General features: G+C 45.9%; 1 protein-coding gene across 2 annotated transcripts in view; it reads left to right on the forward strand.

Annotated features, from left to right (window-relative positions):
• The window catches only part of LOC144721002 (actin-related protein 3), a 34,703-nt gene that overhangs the window by 87 nt on the left and 17,236 nt on the right, over positions 1 to 17,380 (forward strand). For both annotated transcript variants that reach the window (XM_078598264.1, XM_078598265.1), the window contains exons 2-7: positions 238 to 293; positions 8,418 to 8,473; positions 9,707 to 9,831; positions 11,310 to 11,420; positions 15,066 to 15,161; positions 16,242 to 16,349. In XM_078598264.1, the coding sequence (XP_078454390.1) occupies positions 250 to 293; positions 8,418 to 8,473; positions 9,707 to 9,831; positions 11,310 to 11,420; positions 15,066 to 15,161; positions 16,242 to 16,349 (540 nt within the window). In that variant the 5' untranslated portion in view covers positions 238 to 249. The remainder of the gene's footprint in view (positions 1 to 237; positions 294 to 8,417; positions 8,474 to 9,706; positions 9,832 to 11,309; positions 11,421 to 15,065; positions 15,162 to 16,241; positions 16,350 to 17,380) is intronic.

Here is a 17,380-nt window from a genome sequence, read left to right on the forward strand (position 1 = left end):
GCTGCCTTTTTCCTTGCTGCTCATCCTCCTCTCGCTCTCTCTGTCTCTCGCTCGCTCGCGTCCACCCACGCCTCACCCTCGTCCACTTTGCTCCACCTTCACAGCAACTCCACCTTTTGCCCGCGATGCAATCAATTGCGTGGCTGTTGTAAAATTCGCTGCCTTCATATATGCGCGTGTCCTGTGCTTTTGCCGCTGTTGCTGTTGCTGCTGCTGCCACCGCCGCCGCTGTTTTAGGACGAAGCTGACATGGCTGGGCGTCTGCCCGCTTGTGTGGTCGACTGCGGCACGGGGTGAGTGGCCGACCGGTGTGACGCGAGGGTGACTGGGTCGCACATGCGGGTTGTGTGGGTGTGGGATTGGGCGACCAGGTCGGTCGCCGTAGTGAAAGGGCGTGAGTGGTTTTACTGGGGTGGGTGCTTCGGGTGAATGGGTGCGTTGGTGGTTGACTCCGTGGGTGGTTGTTTCTATGGGTGGGTGAGTGATTGTGTGTTGGTGAGCGACTGGGTGTTTGAGTGGTTGTCGGTGATCGGGTGGGTGACTTCGAATGTGGCTATTTGGGCGTGTAGATGTCTGACAGATAGGTGGTTGAGTGTGTGAACAGGTGAGTTGGTGGCTCGGTGAGTGGGGTGTGTAGCTGTGTGAATAGGTTGGTTACTCGAGTGGGTTGCACAGTGAATGTCTAGTTGGTCATGGTTGCATGGTAACTTGGTGGCTGGATGAATGTGCAGCTGCCAGGTGAATGATTGGGTGCCGAGTGGGTACTTGGGTGGTCAGGGTGATGGGCAGTGCCAGTTGATTGACAGGGTGGAATATTGGCTGGGTGGTTGTGTCGTTGGTGAGGTTGCTGAGTGAATGACTGGCTGGGTGGCTGGACAGGTGCCTAAATGCGTGGTGAATTGGGTGGCTGAGTAGACTGCTGCTGGATATGTAGAGCCAGGTGGCTGTGTGTGTGGTCAAGTGGGTGACATGATGATGGGTGGGTGAGAGTGGGTGGGTGAGAGTGTGGGTGGGTGAGAGTGTGGGTGGGTGAGAGTGTGTGTGGGTGGGTGAGAGTGTGGGTGGGTGGGTGAGAGTGTGGGTGGGTGAGAGTGTGGGTGGGTGGGTGAGAGTGTGGGTGGGTGGGTGAGAGTGTGGGTGGGTGGGTGAGAGTGTGGGTGGGTGGGTGAGAGTGTGGGTGGGTGGGTGAGAGGGTGGGTGGGTGGGTGGGTGGGTGGGTGGGTGAGAGTGTGGGTGGGTGGGTGGGTGAGAGTGTGGGTGGGTGGGTGGGTGGGTGAGAGTGTGGGTGGGTGGGTGAGAGTGTGGGTGGGTGGGTGGGTGAGAGTGTGGGTGGGTGGGTGGGTGAGAGTGTGGGTGAGAGTGTGGGTGGGTGGGTGGGTGAGAGTGTGGGTGGGTGGGTGAGAGTGTGGGTGGGTGGGTGAGAGTGTGGGTGGGTGGGTGAGAGTGTGGGTGGGTGGGTGAGAGTGTGGGTGGGTGGGTGGGTGAGAGTGTGGGTGGGTGGGTGAGAGTGTGGGTGGGTGGGTGAGAGTGTGGGTGGGTGGGTGAGAGTGTGGGTGGGTGGGTGGGTGAGAGTGTGGGTGGGTGGGTGGGTGAGAGTGTGGGTGGGTGAGAGTGTGGGTGGGTGGGTGGGTGAGAGTGTGGGTGGGTGGGTGGGTGGGTGAGAGTGTGGGTGGGTGGGTGGGTGAGAGTGTGGGTGGGTGGGTGGGTGGGTGAGAGTGTGGGTGGGTGGGTGGGTGAGAGTGTGGGTGGGTGGGTGGGTGAGAGTGTGGGTGGGTGGGTGGGTGAGAGTGTGGGTGGGTGGGTGGGTGAGAGTGTGGGTGGGTGGGTGGGTGAGAGTGTGGGTGGGTGGGTGGGTGAGAGTGTGGGTGGGTGGGAGTGTGGGTGGGTGGGTGAGAGTGTGGGTGGGTGGGTGAGAGGGTGGGTGGGTGAGAGGGTGGGTGGGTGGGTGAGAGTGTGGGTGGGTGGGTGAGAGGGTGGGTGGGTGGGTGAGAGTGTGGGTGGGTGGGTGAGAGTGTGGGTGGGTGGGTGGGTGAGAGTGTGGGTGGGTGGGTGGGTGAGAGTGTGGGTGGGTGGGTGGGTGAGAGTGTGGGTGGGTGGGTGGGTGAGAGTGTGGGTGGGTGGGTGGGTGAGAGTGTGGGTGGGTGGGTGGGTGAGAGTGTGGGTGGGTGGGTGGGTGAGAGTGTGGGTGGGTGGGTGAGAGTGTGGGTGGTCAGGTGGGTGATCGGGTAAGGGGTTTTTTATGTTTCGAGTATATTTTTTATGTGTGACGAGGATATGGGTGGGTCGCAGTGTCAGTAAGGAGTCCACAGAACTTGTGTGTGCATTTTAGTGTGGGCAGGGTATGTGCTGATGTGTGCTCAGTGCAAGGAAACGCTATCTGGACGCAATTTCCATGAGTATGGTAACGTAGGGTAATAGTTTATATGGGTTTGTAAATGTGAATTACGTTTTATTTATATATTTGAGTTGTGTAAATGACAAGAGTGGTTGCATACGAGCGAGAAAGAGTTTGTTGTTATATCTGTGTGTCTATTTTTAAGTTTGTGAATGTATGTAATGTGTGTGAGTGGTGGAGTAGCCTAGTTATCTCATGCTTCAACATTTACAGAACATTTTGATGACCAGAAATGTACCCGTTTGCTGTTAAATGAACACTAAAGACTGACATTGCTTATGAGAGAATGTCATTTCCAACCAGTGTCTTTGATGAGATTGGATAATTGCTGCCAAATACATTTGGTGATGTAATTACCAACAGTTTCTCCCTTGGGTGTTATCAAGTTTTGCTGGCACAAACATGTACCACAGTATATTTTGACTTGTTAAATCATCTGCACGTTTCTTTAATAACCCATCTTGTTTCAGTCATTATTGCAAATAAAAAAAATAAATACACCATAATTAACACTTCCTTAAAGCAGAAAAATATATAGTAGGCTAGCAATCTGGATTATGGCTGTTCCTAACATTTCAACGCAGGCAGACACGCCCTGGCATCAGGTAACCCGGTGCTGCAATGGCAATTGGGCGAGCACTCGGTTGTGAGACTGTGTGGGAGTTTTAATTGACTTCAGGGTGTGTTGCATTGCCAAAGCAAACACCCTTTATCAGTCTGCCCTCATCTCCCCCACCTCTCTCCTCACACCCCTCCCCGAGGCATTCTTATAAAACAAGTGTCAACCCAGCAGAAGTTGCAAGCATAGTTAATGCCTCTTATTTTTTTCCAGGAAGGGCTCAATCAGCTTTAATACTTTTTTTAGGAGGGTCCTGCTTTGGGATGTTTGGCCAATTATATTAATTAGCGTTTGGCATGTGGGAGGAAAACGAAGAACCCTGAGAAAACCCACCGTGAGTGCAAGGGGAGTAACATCTGCACGCATTCATTCCATTGCTGTACAGTACTTTAATGACATGGCCACCATACAGCCCACGCCTGCAACACTTGGCATTCCCAGACAGTCACCCGGTCCAAGTGACAACCAGCTTTAATACTGCTGAGCTTACGAGATCTAATTATTAAACGGGTTTGGGCGATTTGGTTATAATAGGCTTCCTTCAGCAAGCATCATCCTCAGGTGCCCTTGGCATAAAGCGCTCTGGATCCCCATGGCGTCTACTCCTGCTCAAAGCCTCTAGGTGGGCAGGTTCCACATTCTTTCTTGCCAGCTAGGTGTGTCCAGGGTGAAGGAATGTGAGGTGTGTTTAGACTGAAGTATTCCCGCAATATCCAGCCAGTTTGTGCGTGCGTTTAGCTATGTGTGCGGAGAGCTGTGGCTTAGTGGTTTCCGCCCTCCCCAGCAACCTGAGTTTGATTCCCGAACACAGCTAAATATGAGTGGCGAGTCATACCTAAACGAGTCCTGGGCATCCCCTAGGTCGACTCAGCCTTAAACGAGTACACGCTGTGATGTATAAACATCAGCAATGTGGAGACGAACACAGCCGGGCGTGGTAATGGCCACACCACCCTCTAGTGCAGTGGTGCTTAACCTTTACTGCTGCCTGCACATCTTCGCTTCTCAGAGAGGTCATCTCACACCCGCAGAGGGTGCGTGCACCAGAGGTCGCAAACGGGTTTTGATTCCTTACCCGTACCCGGCCGCACCAGGGTCGCAAATCGGTACCCGTACCCGGCCTGGTACAGGTAGCCGTATCCTACCCATACCCGTACCCTACCCGAAATGAGTGACAAACGGCCTACCCGTACCCGGCCGCACCAGGGTCGCAAACGGCTACCCGTACCCAGTCGGGTACGGGTAGCCGGGTATCGGGTAGGGTACGGGTATCGGGTACCCGATTGCGACCTCTGGCGTGCACCCCAGGTTAAGAACCACACTGCTCTCGTGCATCGTGTCAGCCTTAATAAGTGGTCGCCAACAGCATTTGCGTCAACTGTCTTTGAAGGCTATAAATATGGATCGTTGGTTGTGTCTGTGTGCGCGACCTGTGGGTTGTGCTGGCACACCCTTACACCTGAAGTGGCTAAAGGTTTCTCATTTCATTTTGGTGGGCACTGCGCACACAGTCACGCCACATCATTGGTAGCATGCGCAGATGTACTGATTGAAATGAATTCTGATGCTCCTGCCATACGCATCAAATTGAGTGTGGGAAGAAATTGTTTTACCTTTCCTGCAAATTATGATTCGCGAATGTTAACACTCAGGCAAATGGAGCGAACAAAACTGGACTAACAAGTTCGAACAAACAAGTTGGTATCACGATACCAAAATAACTGTTTGTAAACTCCGAATCATCACAATTGTATATCTGATAATTATAGACTTATTTGTGTTGGTGTATGCACAATCTTGTACACTGTATGTAGTATTTACTACTATAATGAGCCAAGCATGTTTGTGTGTCCTGTACGGGACGTCACTCCACGTCGACCAGCCCCCATCATTAATACTCATGAACAGGTTACGTCCTCAAATTTTGACTTTCTATCTACGTGACTTTAACGAAAGAACCATCAAATAGGTTACGTCCTCCACATGGACCCCCCCCACTCATTAATAATCCTGAGTGGGTGACGTCACTCCGCATGGAGACCCTCCATTAATAATCATGAACAGGTGACGTCCTCCAAATGAACACCCCCATACCATTAATATTAATTAGCGGGTGACGTCACTCCACATGGGGGGGGGGCGAGGCGCCTCCTCCTCTCAGCGTTAACTTACAACCCTCACTACAAAGGCAGAACCCTCACGTCACGTGATCTCCGTCACGCTGTTGAGACATCGAAGTAAAAAGGACGTCGTGATGAACAAGGGATTAGAACCTTAAAATGAAATAAGTCTGTGTCACAAATTGCACACGAATGTATACAATGGCTATCACGTGGCGGTCTGCTTTTTGCTTGCAAGTTTAAGATTTACTGCAATACACCCGTCCTTGGACGGGCAAAAGGCTCGTTTGTAATAATGTCTCACCGCGGTTACTTTTTTGCACCTGCTGTCCACTCAAGACAACCGTTGACGTGACCTTTGTAGGAGACTGTAATGTCTCTCCGTGAAGTGAATGTTATCTTGGCTGCTTGGGCAAATGTTTACATACGGACTGTACACATTAGTTGTGTAATGATTTGCCCTACTCCTCGACACAGTGCAATTCCATTGAAGAATCAAATATCGTATTTCCTTGCTGGTGGTGCATGTTGCACCTTTGGTGGCTGCAGAGTTTACATTGAGCAGTTGCATGAAAATATGCATTAACATTACATGGTCGTTTACATCCCTTTGTCAATGCACTGCTGGATGAAGACCTCCTTGTGCCATGTCAGCCATGTGGGATGTTTGACCATACTACACCACACTGGTCAGTCTCGATTGGTGAATGGAGGGGTACCAGTTCAGTTGATGTTTGCTTTGGCCAGGAATCAAACTAAGCTGTCTGGGTTCGTAGCACAGTGAGCCATCCACTGCGTCATCTATCCCGCCTTGTAAAACATTAAGGAATTGAAAATAATTAATTATTGCATGCACAATTCGACGCATCCATCCCAAGTGTAAGAATCAATTTTTTATTGATGTATCATTCACATGCTTAACACACACGTGACCTTATAACCATCGACACCAACTTCATCTAACATTGTCAATATACAATCGGCAGTAATGAGAATAAGGGCCATACTCTAATAGTATGGCCTGTATTCTGGCCCTTATTAAGCTGGCCCATAGTAATAAGGGCCAGTTTTCACTGAGCAGCATACTGTGCATCTCAGCCAATGGACCATCCTCACCTTCAGAATCATGTTACCTGGCAGCTCGTGATACAGCCGAACACTAACTCGTGCCTCTCTGTGCCAACAACTCCTGTCCCATTGTATGGCTGCTTTGGGTTAAAAGTACGTGTCGTCTCATAGAATCATGTAAAATTTGCTTTAAAAATGTAAAAAAAAGCTATCTGTAAGTTATTCATGGATTATTAGTCACTTTTCAGACCATACCATTATTTTTTTGGCCAATTTACAGCCCTTCTTTCAACTCACTGCTGTTTAAGTGGGGTGGGGATGCAGGACTACATATCAGTCGTCACTCACGTTAGTCATGGCTGGGTTCACAATGCAGTTGTGCTAACCACTGTGCCATCACTTTACCTATTTTTGAGCCATTACACCCACTTTAATTTGTATCTTGACTTTCATTTGTATTATAGGTTGTACTTCATTGTTCTTTGAATTGCTTTTATTGCGTATAGTTTTTTTTCTCCCGATACTATTCCGTATTTACCCAGGTCTCTTAAAAAACTGGGCTATTACTACCTGCTTGCGGATAAAGTTCACTTATGGCTGTATGACGCGCCTGTCGCTGACACACTTGAGGACTTTTGTTCCGAACAGTTCCCTGAACTTATCACCCAACCACACACTGTATCTGTAGCCCCAGTATGTATTTCCTGTATAGGGGCTTCAGATTTAGAAAACTAAGGCAACCCTGCTTGGCAGATTAAAATTTGAGATTATGAAGGAACGCATGAGTACAGTTCTGGTACAGTACTCCATGCACAATTATACTCGACATGTATGGGGTAATGCTTGGGTATCTTTGTATTTTTGAAAATATATATTGTGATTTTACGCTGCAATTTGACTTCCTTTGTAAACTATACTTTTTAACACTAGCTAAATATTTTATGACATTTTCCGGCTGTTGATTTCCATTGCCGTGCATTAAAATAAATACCAGCCCCCGTCCTGCTGTGCCTGGGTTAGGTGTACTCAATAAACCTACATTTTTAATTGCTGATAATTGCCAAAGCAGTTCACGTTCACCGAATTGGCCATATTTTTGTGGTCCCCCTGCTGTCTTTGTCTTCCTAACGGCACAGTGTTTTGTTGTATACAAGCATTGCAATTGTTGGAAGTCGGCTACCAACTTAGGTTGAGCGGGTGAATTTTTACAGCATTCACCAGACTCCACAGGATCTAATCCCAGTTATGGACATTTGATTCTGTGCACAATCAAAGGTGCGTTACCATTCCTCTTGGCCATGTCAACACCGTGTCTGCAAAACCACTTGTCGGCACAGCTGGGTACAGCTGCGTAGGGCGCGTGGCATGGAGAGCTCATGACTCAGCCAGCCCAGCTGCCACCACCAAACGTTCCATCTTGCTCAGTCTCCCTCCATGGCCCACCGGGAGGGAATTGCATGCCGTTGACTTCAGGGAACTCAATTCTGCTGGGAAAATTGCTGAAACTGTGGGAAGCTGCTGGGAATTTGTCAACTCCACTGAGGAGCATTGGTTATGCGGGACAGCGAAATGATTGTCCTTATTTGCCTGAGTCTGTTGCTGTTGGTTGGTGGGGGGGGGGATCCACTCTGCAGATATTTAACACAGATCACATAATGGGGAAGCTGAAGGCATGTTGAAATTTGGCCTGGAGGTTCCACACCGTGCGGTTATGAAGCTGCAGGTTCTCCTTGTGTCTTCCGAGTTTGTGTGGCTAACATTATACACGCAGCTTTGCGAACAGCGCGGGAAATGAAAGTGTGCTGCCAACATCGCATGCAAATGCTTTACTCTTATTAAATGTAAAAAAAATGTCAGACATAACAAAGCTTGAGACTGTCTGCTGCTGTGAAACAAGAAGCCCTTGTCTTCCCTTTCCCTGTGCTTATAACGTTACAACTTAAGTGTAATCCAAACACACGCACTATATTTGTATTCAGTTATATTTAACCATTTTGTGTTGTATACAGGCGTGTCACATTTAAAGGGTGAAACTCTAGTCAATTGGTGCTTTTTTATTGACACCGATTCCCATGGTGGCGTGAGATTCGTTTGTATTTAGACTGTATGCATTTAAATTGAATTGTGAATTGTGTTGTACTGTGAGAAATCCTAAGAATTGTGAGGAATATGTGTTGTGACGTGCTGTGTTTTAATATGCACTCTTGTGTTTCAGGTACACAAAACTGGGTTATGCCGGCAACACGGAGCCACAGTTTATCATCCCATCATGTGAGGACGTTGGTGTATTTCACATTTACTGCCTTCATATTCAATATTTCAGGAGCAACAATGCAATGTGAATACGACATGGTCCTTAATAAATAACGTCACAAAGCAGTCCTTAAAAAGCCAAAGGTTGCCTACCCCTGCGCATGGTAAACTGGACTTCCATGGTGTACTGGACTTCCATGGTGTACTGGACTTCCCAGGGTAAACTGGACTTCCATGGTAAAGTGGACTTCCATGGTAAAGTGGACTTCCATGGTCAACTGGGCTCCCATGGTAAACTGGGCTTAAAGAGCCGCATGCGGCTCCGCAGCCACAGTTTGTTGACCCTAGGTAATGGACACAACACAGTCCTTCGAACATAATTTTTAATTGGACTGAGTGCAAAGCTTCCTGGGAGGATCTGTTCCAAACATGTGGAGAACCGACGGCAAGTGTCGTTCCCTCTGCTCATGAGAGATTTCTTTAAACCTTAAAAGTTAAAAGTTTAGGGAACCAAATGGTTTAGGTCATACTGTGTTTTAACGTCGGGAGACACAAGACATTGTTAGACTGCAAAGAGTTTGGCGATGTGTATATTCATTTGAAATTAGGTTCAAAGGACTCAATATAATGTAGTAGGCCGTTAATAATTCACATTTCTGTCGGGTTTCAGTATCACACGTCAAGAATTGATTATTTTTCATCCTATTTTACAGTTTGAATCATACACCCTAATTTGATGCACACATCATGCATGTAGGCAAATTGTCACATGCCTGTAGATTGAGAGCCATGCAGTTGACACCTGAGTAAGATGCATTTTCTCACCAGAGCTTCCTCTAATATGAGCACTGTCGCAAACTCACATCTCGGCACATGCTGGGTGTTCTCATCATGAATGCTGGCTGTTCTTGTCGGGTCTCAAGCTCGGCAGGGTTGAGTCCGATTAGTCCTTAGATGGGAGATTGTCTGGGAATACTGGGTGTTATTGGCTTGAGTTGTGAGGAAGCCAGGAGATGGCAGTACTACCATTTTTTTAAAATATATCTCTGCGGAGTGCTGATGTGGAGATGGCCTAAGACAGGAAGAAGTGGAGGAGGAGGAGGACCAGGAAGATAAATGTCCTACGTGAGCGAGGAAAATGTCAAGAAGAAGATGAACTACGTGTGTGCGTGTGCATCATGAGCGAGGAAAATGTCAAGAAGAAGATGATACTACGTGTGTGTGTGTGCGTGCGTGTGCATCTACGTGTAGGCATTGCCATCAAGGAGTCGGCAAAGGTGGGCGACCAGTCCCAGAGGAGGGTGATGAAGGGCGTGGATGACCTGGACTTCTTCATCGGAGACGAGGCCATCGAGAAGCCGAACTACGCCACCAAGGCACGCGCACGCCCGTCTAGCAGATATTACATACACACTCGGTCGTTTTTTATTACTGGAGTTCACTGGCTTCTTTGTTTTTGTGCATTAACACTGAACCATAAGGGTTATAAACATGTCTTATTGAAGCCCTATGAGCCTTATTCATTAATATTGAACCCTAAGGATCCTGAAGGTATATTAGTGTTGCCTTATTAGGTTTGGACCTTTTAGCCAAACCATAACAATCCTGAGGGCGGCACCGTATTGTGGTTTCATGGGCCTTTGGTGTTAATACTGAACCATGTGATTCCTAAACGTGGAATAGTCTGGTAGTCTTGGTCTGTGTTATTGACTGTCTATGAATGTACTGTGCCTGCTAATTTTTACCACCTCGTTATTGGAGTGTACATACGTAGGAGACATTTCTGAAAATGTAATATTATCTACCATCTAATATCTACCGGATGTTGACATCTCGTGAGTGCTTGACTTACGGGTGACCGACGTAACTTATTACTCTTTGAGATATAAGCAGTGTATATCACTACTACTATTCTATTATTATTATATTATCACTACTACAGTTAGGTGTGATGCATATATCTTTCCATATGTAACAATATTAACATTCAAGTCAAGACACGTGTTGTCATTGTACGCAAACGAGTGTGTGCTTGGAATTAGTCTTGAATTATATATTGTTTAAACTAAAGCTATACCTGCTGACTTAAGTGTGCAAGCTACTTAAGCCCAGTTAAAGTGGATATTGAGTTAAATAGTTGTCAGAAGTCAGAATGTATTCAGGCGATCTTTTTAAAATGCAATCACATATGCAACTATTTAAAAAAAAAACACATTTAAACATGACTCCATTTCTTGGAATATATGTGGGGCCATTTGAGTTCAGTTGAGACTTGCATAAACACTTCTGGAAAACTGGCAGCCGGTACTGTGTGGGCAGTTTTACGAAGTCGACACTTCTGCAGCCAGAGAAGGAATGTTAAATGTGTCTTTCCTTCGTCTGGCTCTCTGTTATGACCATTCTCAGATGTTGCATGTGGAAAACCATCTCATATTTAAGGAGCACATAATCACTCACCTCCCTGTTACTTTTTTTATAGTTATCTACCACAATCATTGTTCCCACGGACTGCACAACTTGATACGTTCGCCATTATCAAGGACCCAAGGACCTTTTCTACCTGATGAACTGTCATCACATCCATACTGCATTCAGTGATTGCACTGTAGACTATAATACTTTTATTTCTTTATTCACTTGACTTTTGAACTGCTCCACTTTGTAACTTTCTCCCAAATCTTCTATTCCCGAATTCCCATAACGTCTTTCATCTTGAAAAACATGCTTATTCTTATCTGCTGTACTCGCAATACTGCTGTCTCTTGCTAGCTACATTGCTGTTCCAGGGCTTTTGGTCGATGTTGAACAGCTTTGATTAAAAACAACACTGAATGCGTTTGTCTGTTTATAACAGTGGCCCATCCGACATGGCATGGTCGAGGACTGGGACCTGATGGAGAGGTTTATGGAGCAGATCATCTTCAAGTACCTCCGAGCCGAGCCTGAGGACCACTACTTCCTCCTGGTGAGCGGTTCGGGGTGACTGCCGAATCGCACTCTCACTCCCGCGGCCGACAATTTATACACACAGATTTTTAAATAGCGCTAGCACGGGTTTATTTATGTAAACTGTTCCCTGCTGTATATTTCCTGTATTGAATTTTTATTTTTCTGCAGCCAGATTTCAAGTTTGGTAAACACGGAACTTTTTAATATTAAACCATTTACTGTGTTCACAAATGTCAGCGCTTTTATTAACATCCCAAAAAAACACATTCTTAGCTTGCTTTCAGTTGAGGACTCAGCCTCAGTTTTTGTTCCAGCAATCGCTTTGTTTTTTGCAGGCCACATGACAGGGCAAGACAATGACCTGTTTACGTAACTTGTTTTCTTTTCTTCCGAAAAGAAACAAAGCAAATTTGCAAGATTTAATCTTTAATCTGGACATTCCCTGGTCAGCACACTTCACCACAGATGAGTCATACTTATCTCCTCAGCAACATGTTTGGACCCACACAAAGAGGGTTTTCTGCGTGGAATTGTGTGTTTTAAAAAAAAATTACAACTCCCAAGAATTTTTTTTTATTTTGAAAATGTCACTTCTGCACAGTGACTGCATGAGGGCGTTTCCCAGCGCAAGCAGGCCACAGCTAGTCAACATGGGCAGGTTGAGGCCTGCTGCAATTCTGTAACTTCAACCTCCTGGCCTGAAGGCTTACCCAACGATATTTCTCGTGGAAACAGTGCCCCTGGGTTGCCGGCAATGTTGTCTTGCCGTTAATCGAGGCGTTGGTATTTACAGTTGCCTGCCCATAGCCCGTTTGCGAGCGTGAGCTTGCGTCGCCCCAAACTTGTTTTCAGCACCTGCTGCTTCTCGCTGCGTCCCCCCCCCCAAACCCATGGACACCGCCCATGCAAAGCCCTTACTTACAATGGGTATCGTAAAATCCCTCTTGTTTTGGTGTCCTGTATTTTGTAAACAAATGCTTAACGTGCCCTATGATTACAAATGTTAAATAGGTTGTAATATTTATGTTTTTCTTTTTGTTTTGTCAAGCAGCCAGCACTTATTTATTACACTCCTTGATGGTGAAAATAGGTGTCACATGACCAATTTGCATTCAACAAGACAGAATATAACCACGTATTAATGAGTCTAATTAATTAATATATGCATCTTTTCACGACTACCAGGAGCGTGATTATGTCGAAAAGTGAAACAAATCATCGTGGATGGTTCACAAATTTGGTATTTTTTTTGCCTTGACATATGTACCCAACAGGCGACCTACTATTAGGAATAATGATATCATGGGTTTTTTTGTACCTTTACAGCACATGAGTGCTTTGGTAATTCCCCAGAGAAATCATTGGGTGACTGCAGGAACTATGTTATCGACTCTGTTAAAAGTGACTCATGGGCGTATGTGTTAGTTAACAGCATAGCCATCTCTCACATGTGTACATACAATTAAAGAATAATCAAATAGTGGACGAGGGTGTTATTCACTATGTAAAAATCTGATAACATTTTGACCCATTGGGGCATAATATTCTTGGCCAATGTTTTCCAGCAGCAGCATGTGTTTAAGTAGGCAAACTGGTCCGTATTTCCTGTCCAAGTCTCAATGCTTTTGCCGTTATGACTAATTACCCATAAGTTGTCACAACACCATAACGAATATTGCACAATTGCAGACTCTACCGTATATTTAATGAAAGCAATTTGAACTACTGAAATCCACATGTACAGTCAAACAGGATATAACAAGGTGTTAGTGACGCACGATGTCAAAAGTCGACACGCTTCCACCTTTGTTCACATAGCGCAGATTAATCTCTCCCATCTCAAGTCACTATTGGCGGAAATCACGATTTTTCCTAGAGCCCATAGTTTACAGAGAGTATTATAATTGGTGTATTTTTGCCCTTAGCCACTGCCAAACTGTCCACACAGTGATTAGGGAGGCCTTGTTCATTAAAAGCACCCGAGGCACAGGACAGTAATAGGCTGTGATGGTCATACTGTTATACTGTACTGATGGCTCCTAACAAAAATTAAATTTTTATTTAATTATCTCATTGTCCTGCTGCGGTCTAAAATAATGGCCTAAATTTTGACTCTTTTGAGTTGGTATGCATTATACACGTGATAAGGTGATGTCACTTGACATGCAAAGCATGATGGTAGGAACGATCCAATGATCAACGTGGCGCCTAGAAGCCGCCTTTTGTGTGTGTATTACTGTACTCGAATTGCATCTTGCATACACTTCTCCGTTGCAGCTCGCGCGCGCAGAGAGAATTGTAACTGGTTCACTGTTGGTTTGTTCTGAGAGGGCGGTGGTGGTTGGCGTCTGCTACACTGTTGAGGCAGGAGGTAGCAGGGTGGGACCGGTTAAGCTGCAGCGCCAGCAGACGCCGTCCACCTGTGCCATAGTTTGGGGTGTGTTGCTTAGCCGCCGGGGGCTGGCACGCTGGCCCAGTGCGGTTTCGTAACTGTGCCGAACCAGCGGTGGCAGGGCCGACGCAGGAAGGCATAAAACCACACACGATGCCGTTTCTGTAAAGGCTCCAGATTAACAGAGCTTCCCCCTGCCAGGATCGGTAATTTCCACTATTTGCCATTTCCTTATGAATTCCCGTAAAAAAAATGTCTAATTTGCCTTATGTAGTGCACATTTATGTACCGGGTGTATTTCTACAATGCCCTGTTGCCCTGTCTTATCAGTAACATGCAATTTAGTGGAAATAAAAGTCACGTTCCATTAATTCATTTAATTGCATGTTAATGTAAAACACAAATGAAGATGATAGGTCGCTGGTCCAAATCTCACACCATCATGGCATTTAGAGTTTTAATTTTATGCTATTGGCGAGAGGATCAGTGTTTAAACCAAAACATTGATTAAAATTGATTTTAACGCTTGAGATGCGTAAATTAAATGTCGCTTGTAAAAATTTCATAAGAGGATTTTTTTGTTAGATCGCGTATGTGTATATATATATAAATGTGTCATTAAAACCAGCCACCACCCAACGCAGCCAACTAGTAAGGGTTGTCACGTAAACAGAACATGTCAATTCGTCACTAGTGCAGCACACCGTTGTGTTGGAGAGACATTTTTGTTGCCATGACATCTGCAGCCACCAGAGGCGCTACATTCCTTCTAGAGGATAACGTCGACCGAACGTGGTGGTGATGTTTCTGCTATGCGCAGTTTGTACACTCATTGTGATGAGAAGTGCTGATTATATTATGCTTCTCGGAAGGGTGAGGTGTCTGTATCTGCCATTATATTAAGTGGCTCACGTTCAATTCTCAGCCAAAACTAACAGCAATGTCAATAACCGAAGTAACTCACACCTTCCAAGAACTTGCCACCTTATGCTGACCTGCGTGGTGAAGTATGGTCAAATAACCTCCATGTCTGACATGGTGTGCGAAGGCCTTCATCCAGCAGTTAATTGATAAAGGTCTGTTAATTATATTATTATTATCATTAAAAAAATAAGTTACCAAGGCATTAAAGGACAGTTGAGATCCCCTATGCAGTGATAGCGGAATCAGTTGGTGTTCATATGTGAACAAAAATTACCCTTAATTACCACGAACTGACGTGTAATTTCATGTCACTGTTAATTATGCATGGTTGCCTGTGTAATACAGACGGAACCACCACTCAACACCCCAGAGAACAGAGAGTACACAGCAGAGATCATGTTCGAGTCCTTCAACGTGCCGGGCCTCTACATTGCCGTGCAGGTAAGTGTCCCTCTGCTGCACCGCCGATTAGCACGTTTGGCTATGTACAGTGCGGAAGAAGTTAAACATACATACAAGCAGACGCGACAGGAGTGTCATCTTCCTGTTAATTTGCTTTAATTTCCGCTCCCCACAGCTGCTCGACTGCAATCCTGACACAACGACCCCTCTGAGACCCCACATCGAATTTCTCTGCTTCTGTCTTCTGCCAACACCTTTTTTATTTGGTTTGGACATTAACGTAAATTCAGCCCAATTTTCTCATTCCCTCGGGTATTTTCTTTCTAGCAAGTGGATGGACGTACGAGTGATTGCACGTGTTATCATGTCGGCATTTTGGTAGGCCTTCCCCTTTTATTTTTATCATTGCTATAGCAAATTAAAAAAACTCACTGCAGGAAATAATACAGTTGTTGGTTTAAGGGGAAGTGTTGCGTTTCACTCGATGGAACCAGTGGTCGAGATTAACAATGGAATGGCAGCCAAAGGGGTAACACACCCAAGAGGTAATTCACCGCCGAGATGAAGCGATGCAATCGGCTCGTGTGCAGGAGCTGGATGGATTGTTGCCTCTCGAGACGGTGAGGAATGACAATGGTATAGGGAGGCTCTCATCCAGCAGTGGGTAGATCATGGCTGATGATGACATTCGCTGACTGGTATTTTTTTTCTAGGTGTGGTTGTGTGCATGGGTGTGGTTTGCACCAAACGTAGTTGAGTAAATTGGTGCGGCTCTGTTAAGTGTGGCTGTGCGGGTGTGCCATAGTGGGTGGGTACGGCTCCAGTGCATTGTTGTCATATAGGAAGGAGCCTGTGGGACAATGCGGTATTGCATTGTTCGTTTGCGTGGTATGTAACTGTTGGGTGGATGCTGCTTTGCATGATCAAATTCATCTTTCCGAAAGAACTCCAGTCTACCCTTGTCCACCTCTTTATTTCATCATTTAGATACTGAGACCACCTTTAATAACCATCCTAGGCACACATGCTCCTAGGTGCGTCTGTGTCATGATGCGCAACTATGTGAATGGGTTCGGTTGCCCCCTCTTACCTGCCATCCCAACGCGTCGCGTGTTTCAGGCAGTGCTGGCGCTGGCTGCGTCATGGACGTCAAGGCAAGTGGGCGAGCGCACGCTCACGGGGACTGTGATCGACAGCGGAGACGGCGTCACCCACGTCATCCCCGTCGTGAGTAGCGCCATGATTGAGTCGCGGGCTCAGTCGGACACAGTCACTCGGCGAAATACATTTTCTTTACAGCAGGAATTGAGAACCTCTGGCTCACAGCCTGGAAACGGCCCGCGAATTATTTTTATTGTGACCCGCGGCCACATGCATCTTAGCTGGCTATGAGAGTGAAATATTTTTAACCTGGCAACAACATATTGTTTCCGATTTTAGTGAACTCAGTCGCCTCTGCCACTGCAATAGGCCTCTTGCGGTAACATCAGTGAATGAGGTATGCATGTGTTATTGTGTGTAGGATCACCAATTAATAATATTTTGAAATTCTTTTCAGCCCATCCTGTGGCTTGTTTAGAAGCTATTTGGATACCACTAGCTATGAGTGGAAATTGTAAAATGCATAATCAGAAAGACACTAAGTGTATGCATGAGTTTTTAAAATTGTGTTTTTAGTGCCACGTTTGTGTACACACATTCAGTACACTGCATATAAATACGTGTGCGTGTATATTAATATACAGTATATTAAATCTATACATTTTAACACGTAGGCTTTCGCGACCAGTATTATTCATTGTATTGTGTATTACTTAATAATCCGCTTCCAGGTTGCAATAAGCCTGGAAGCGTGTTATTAAGAAGTACATATTACAATTCCTTATGGAGGAATCACATACCAATTAACTGATTACGAATCTATTATATAATTACAATACCCCCGCCCACCTCCGCCTCTTATCTCGAAACCTGATGGGGTTCAATGATGACGTCGTCCTGCACTGTGAAGGCCGGAAACAGGTGGATGGCTTCACTATTTTGGCAAATGGCCGGAAGATGCTGGATGTAATTTCCAGCAAAACGTCGTACAACTCAAATTGTAAATGTTGTGGACTTCAAACACACCGGTGGGCTGAAGAAGTAACTAATTGGCGTTTTGTTAACGTGACACATTTTTTACTGATTGTCCGTGTCGGGTGGTGGAGGATTGCGACACATTTATACTTACGCGATCTAACACAAAAACCTTTATTATG

Source organism: Lampetra planeri, chromosome 10 (genome assembly GCF_965212315.1).
Source record: "Lampetra planeri chromosome 10, kcLamPlan1.2.h2, whole genome shotgun sequence".
NCBI lineage: Eukaryota > Metazoa > Chordata > Hyperoartia > Petromyzontiformes > Petromyzontidae > Lampetra > Lampetra planeri.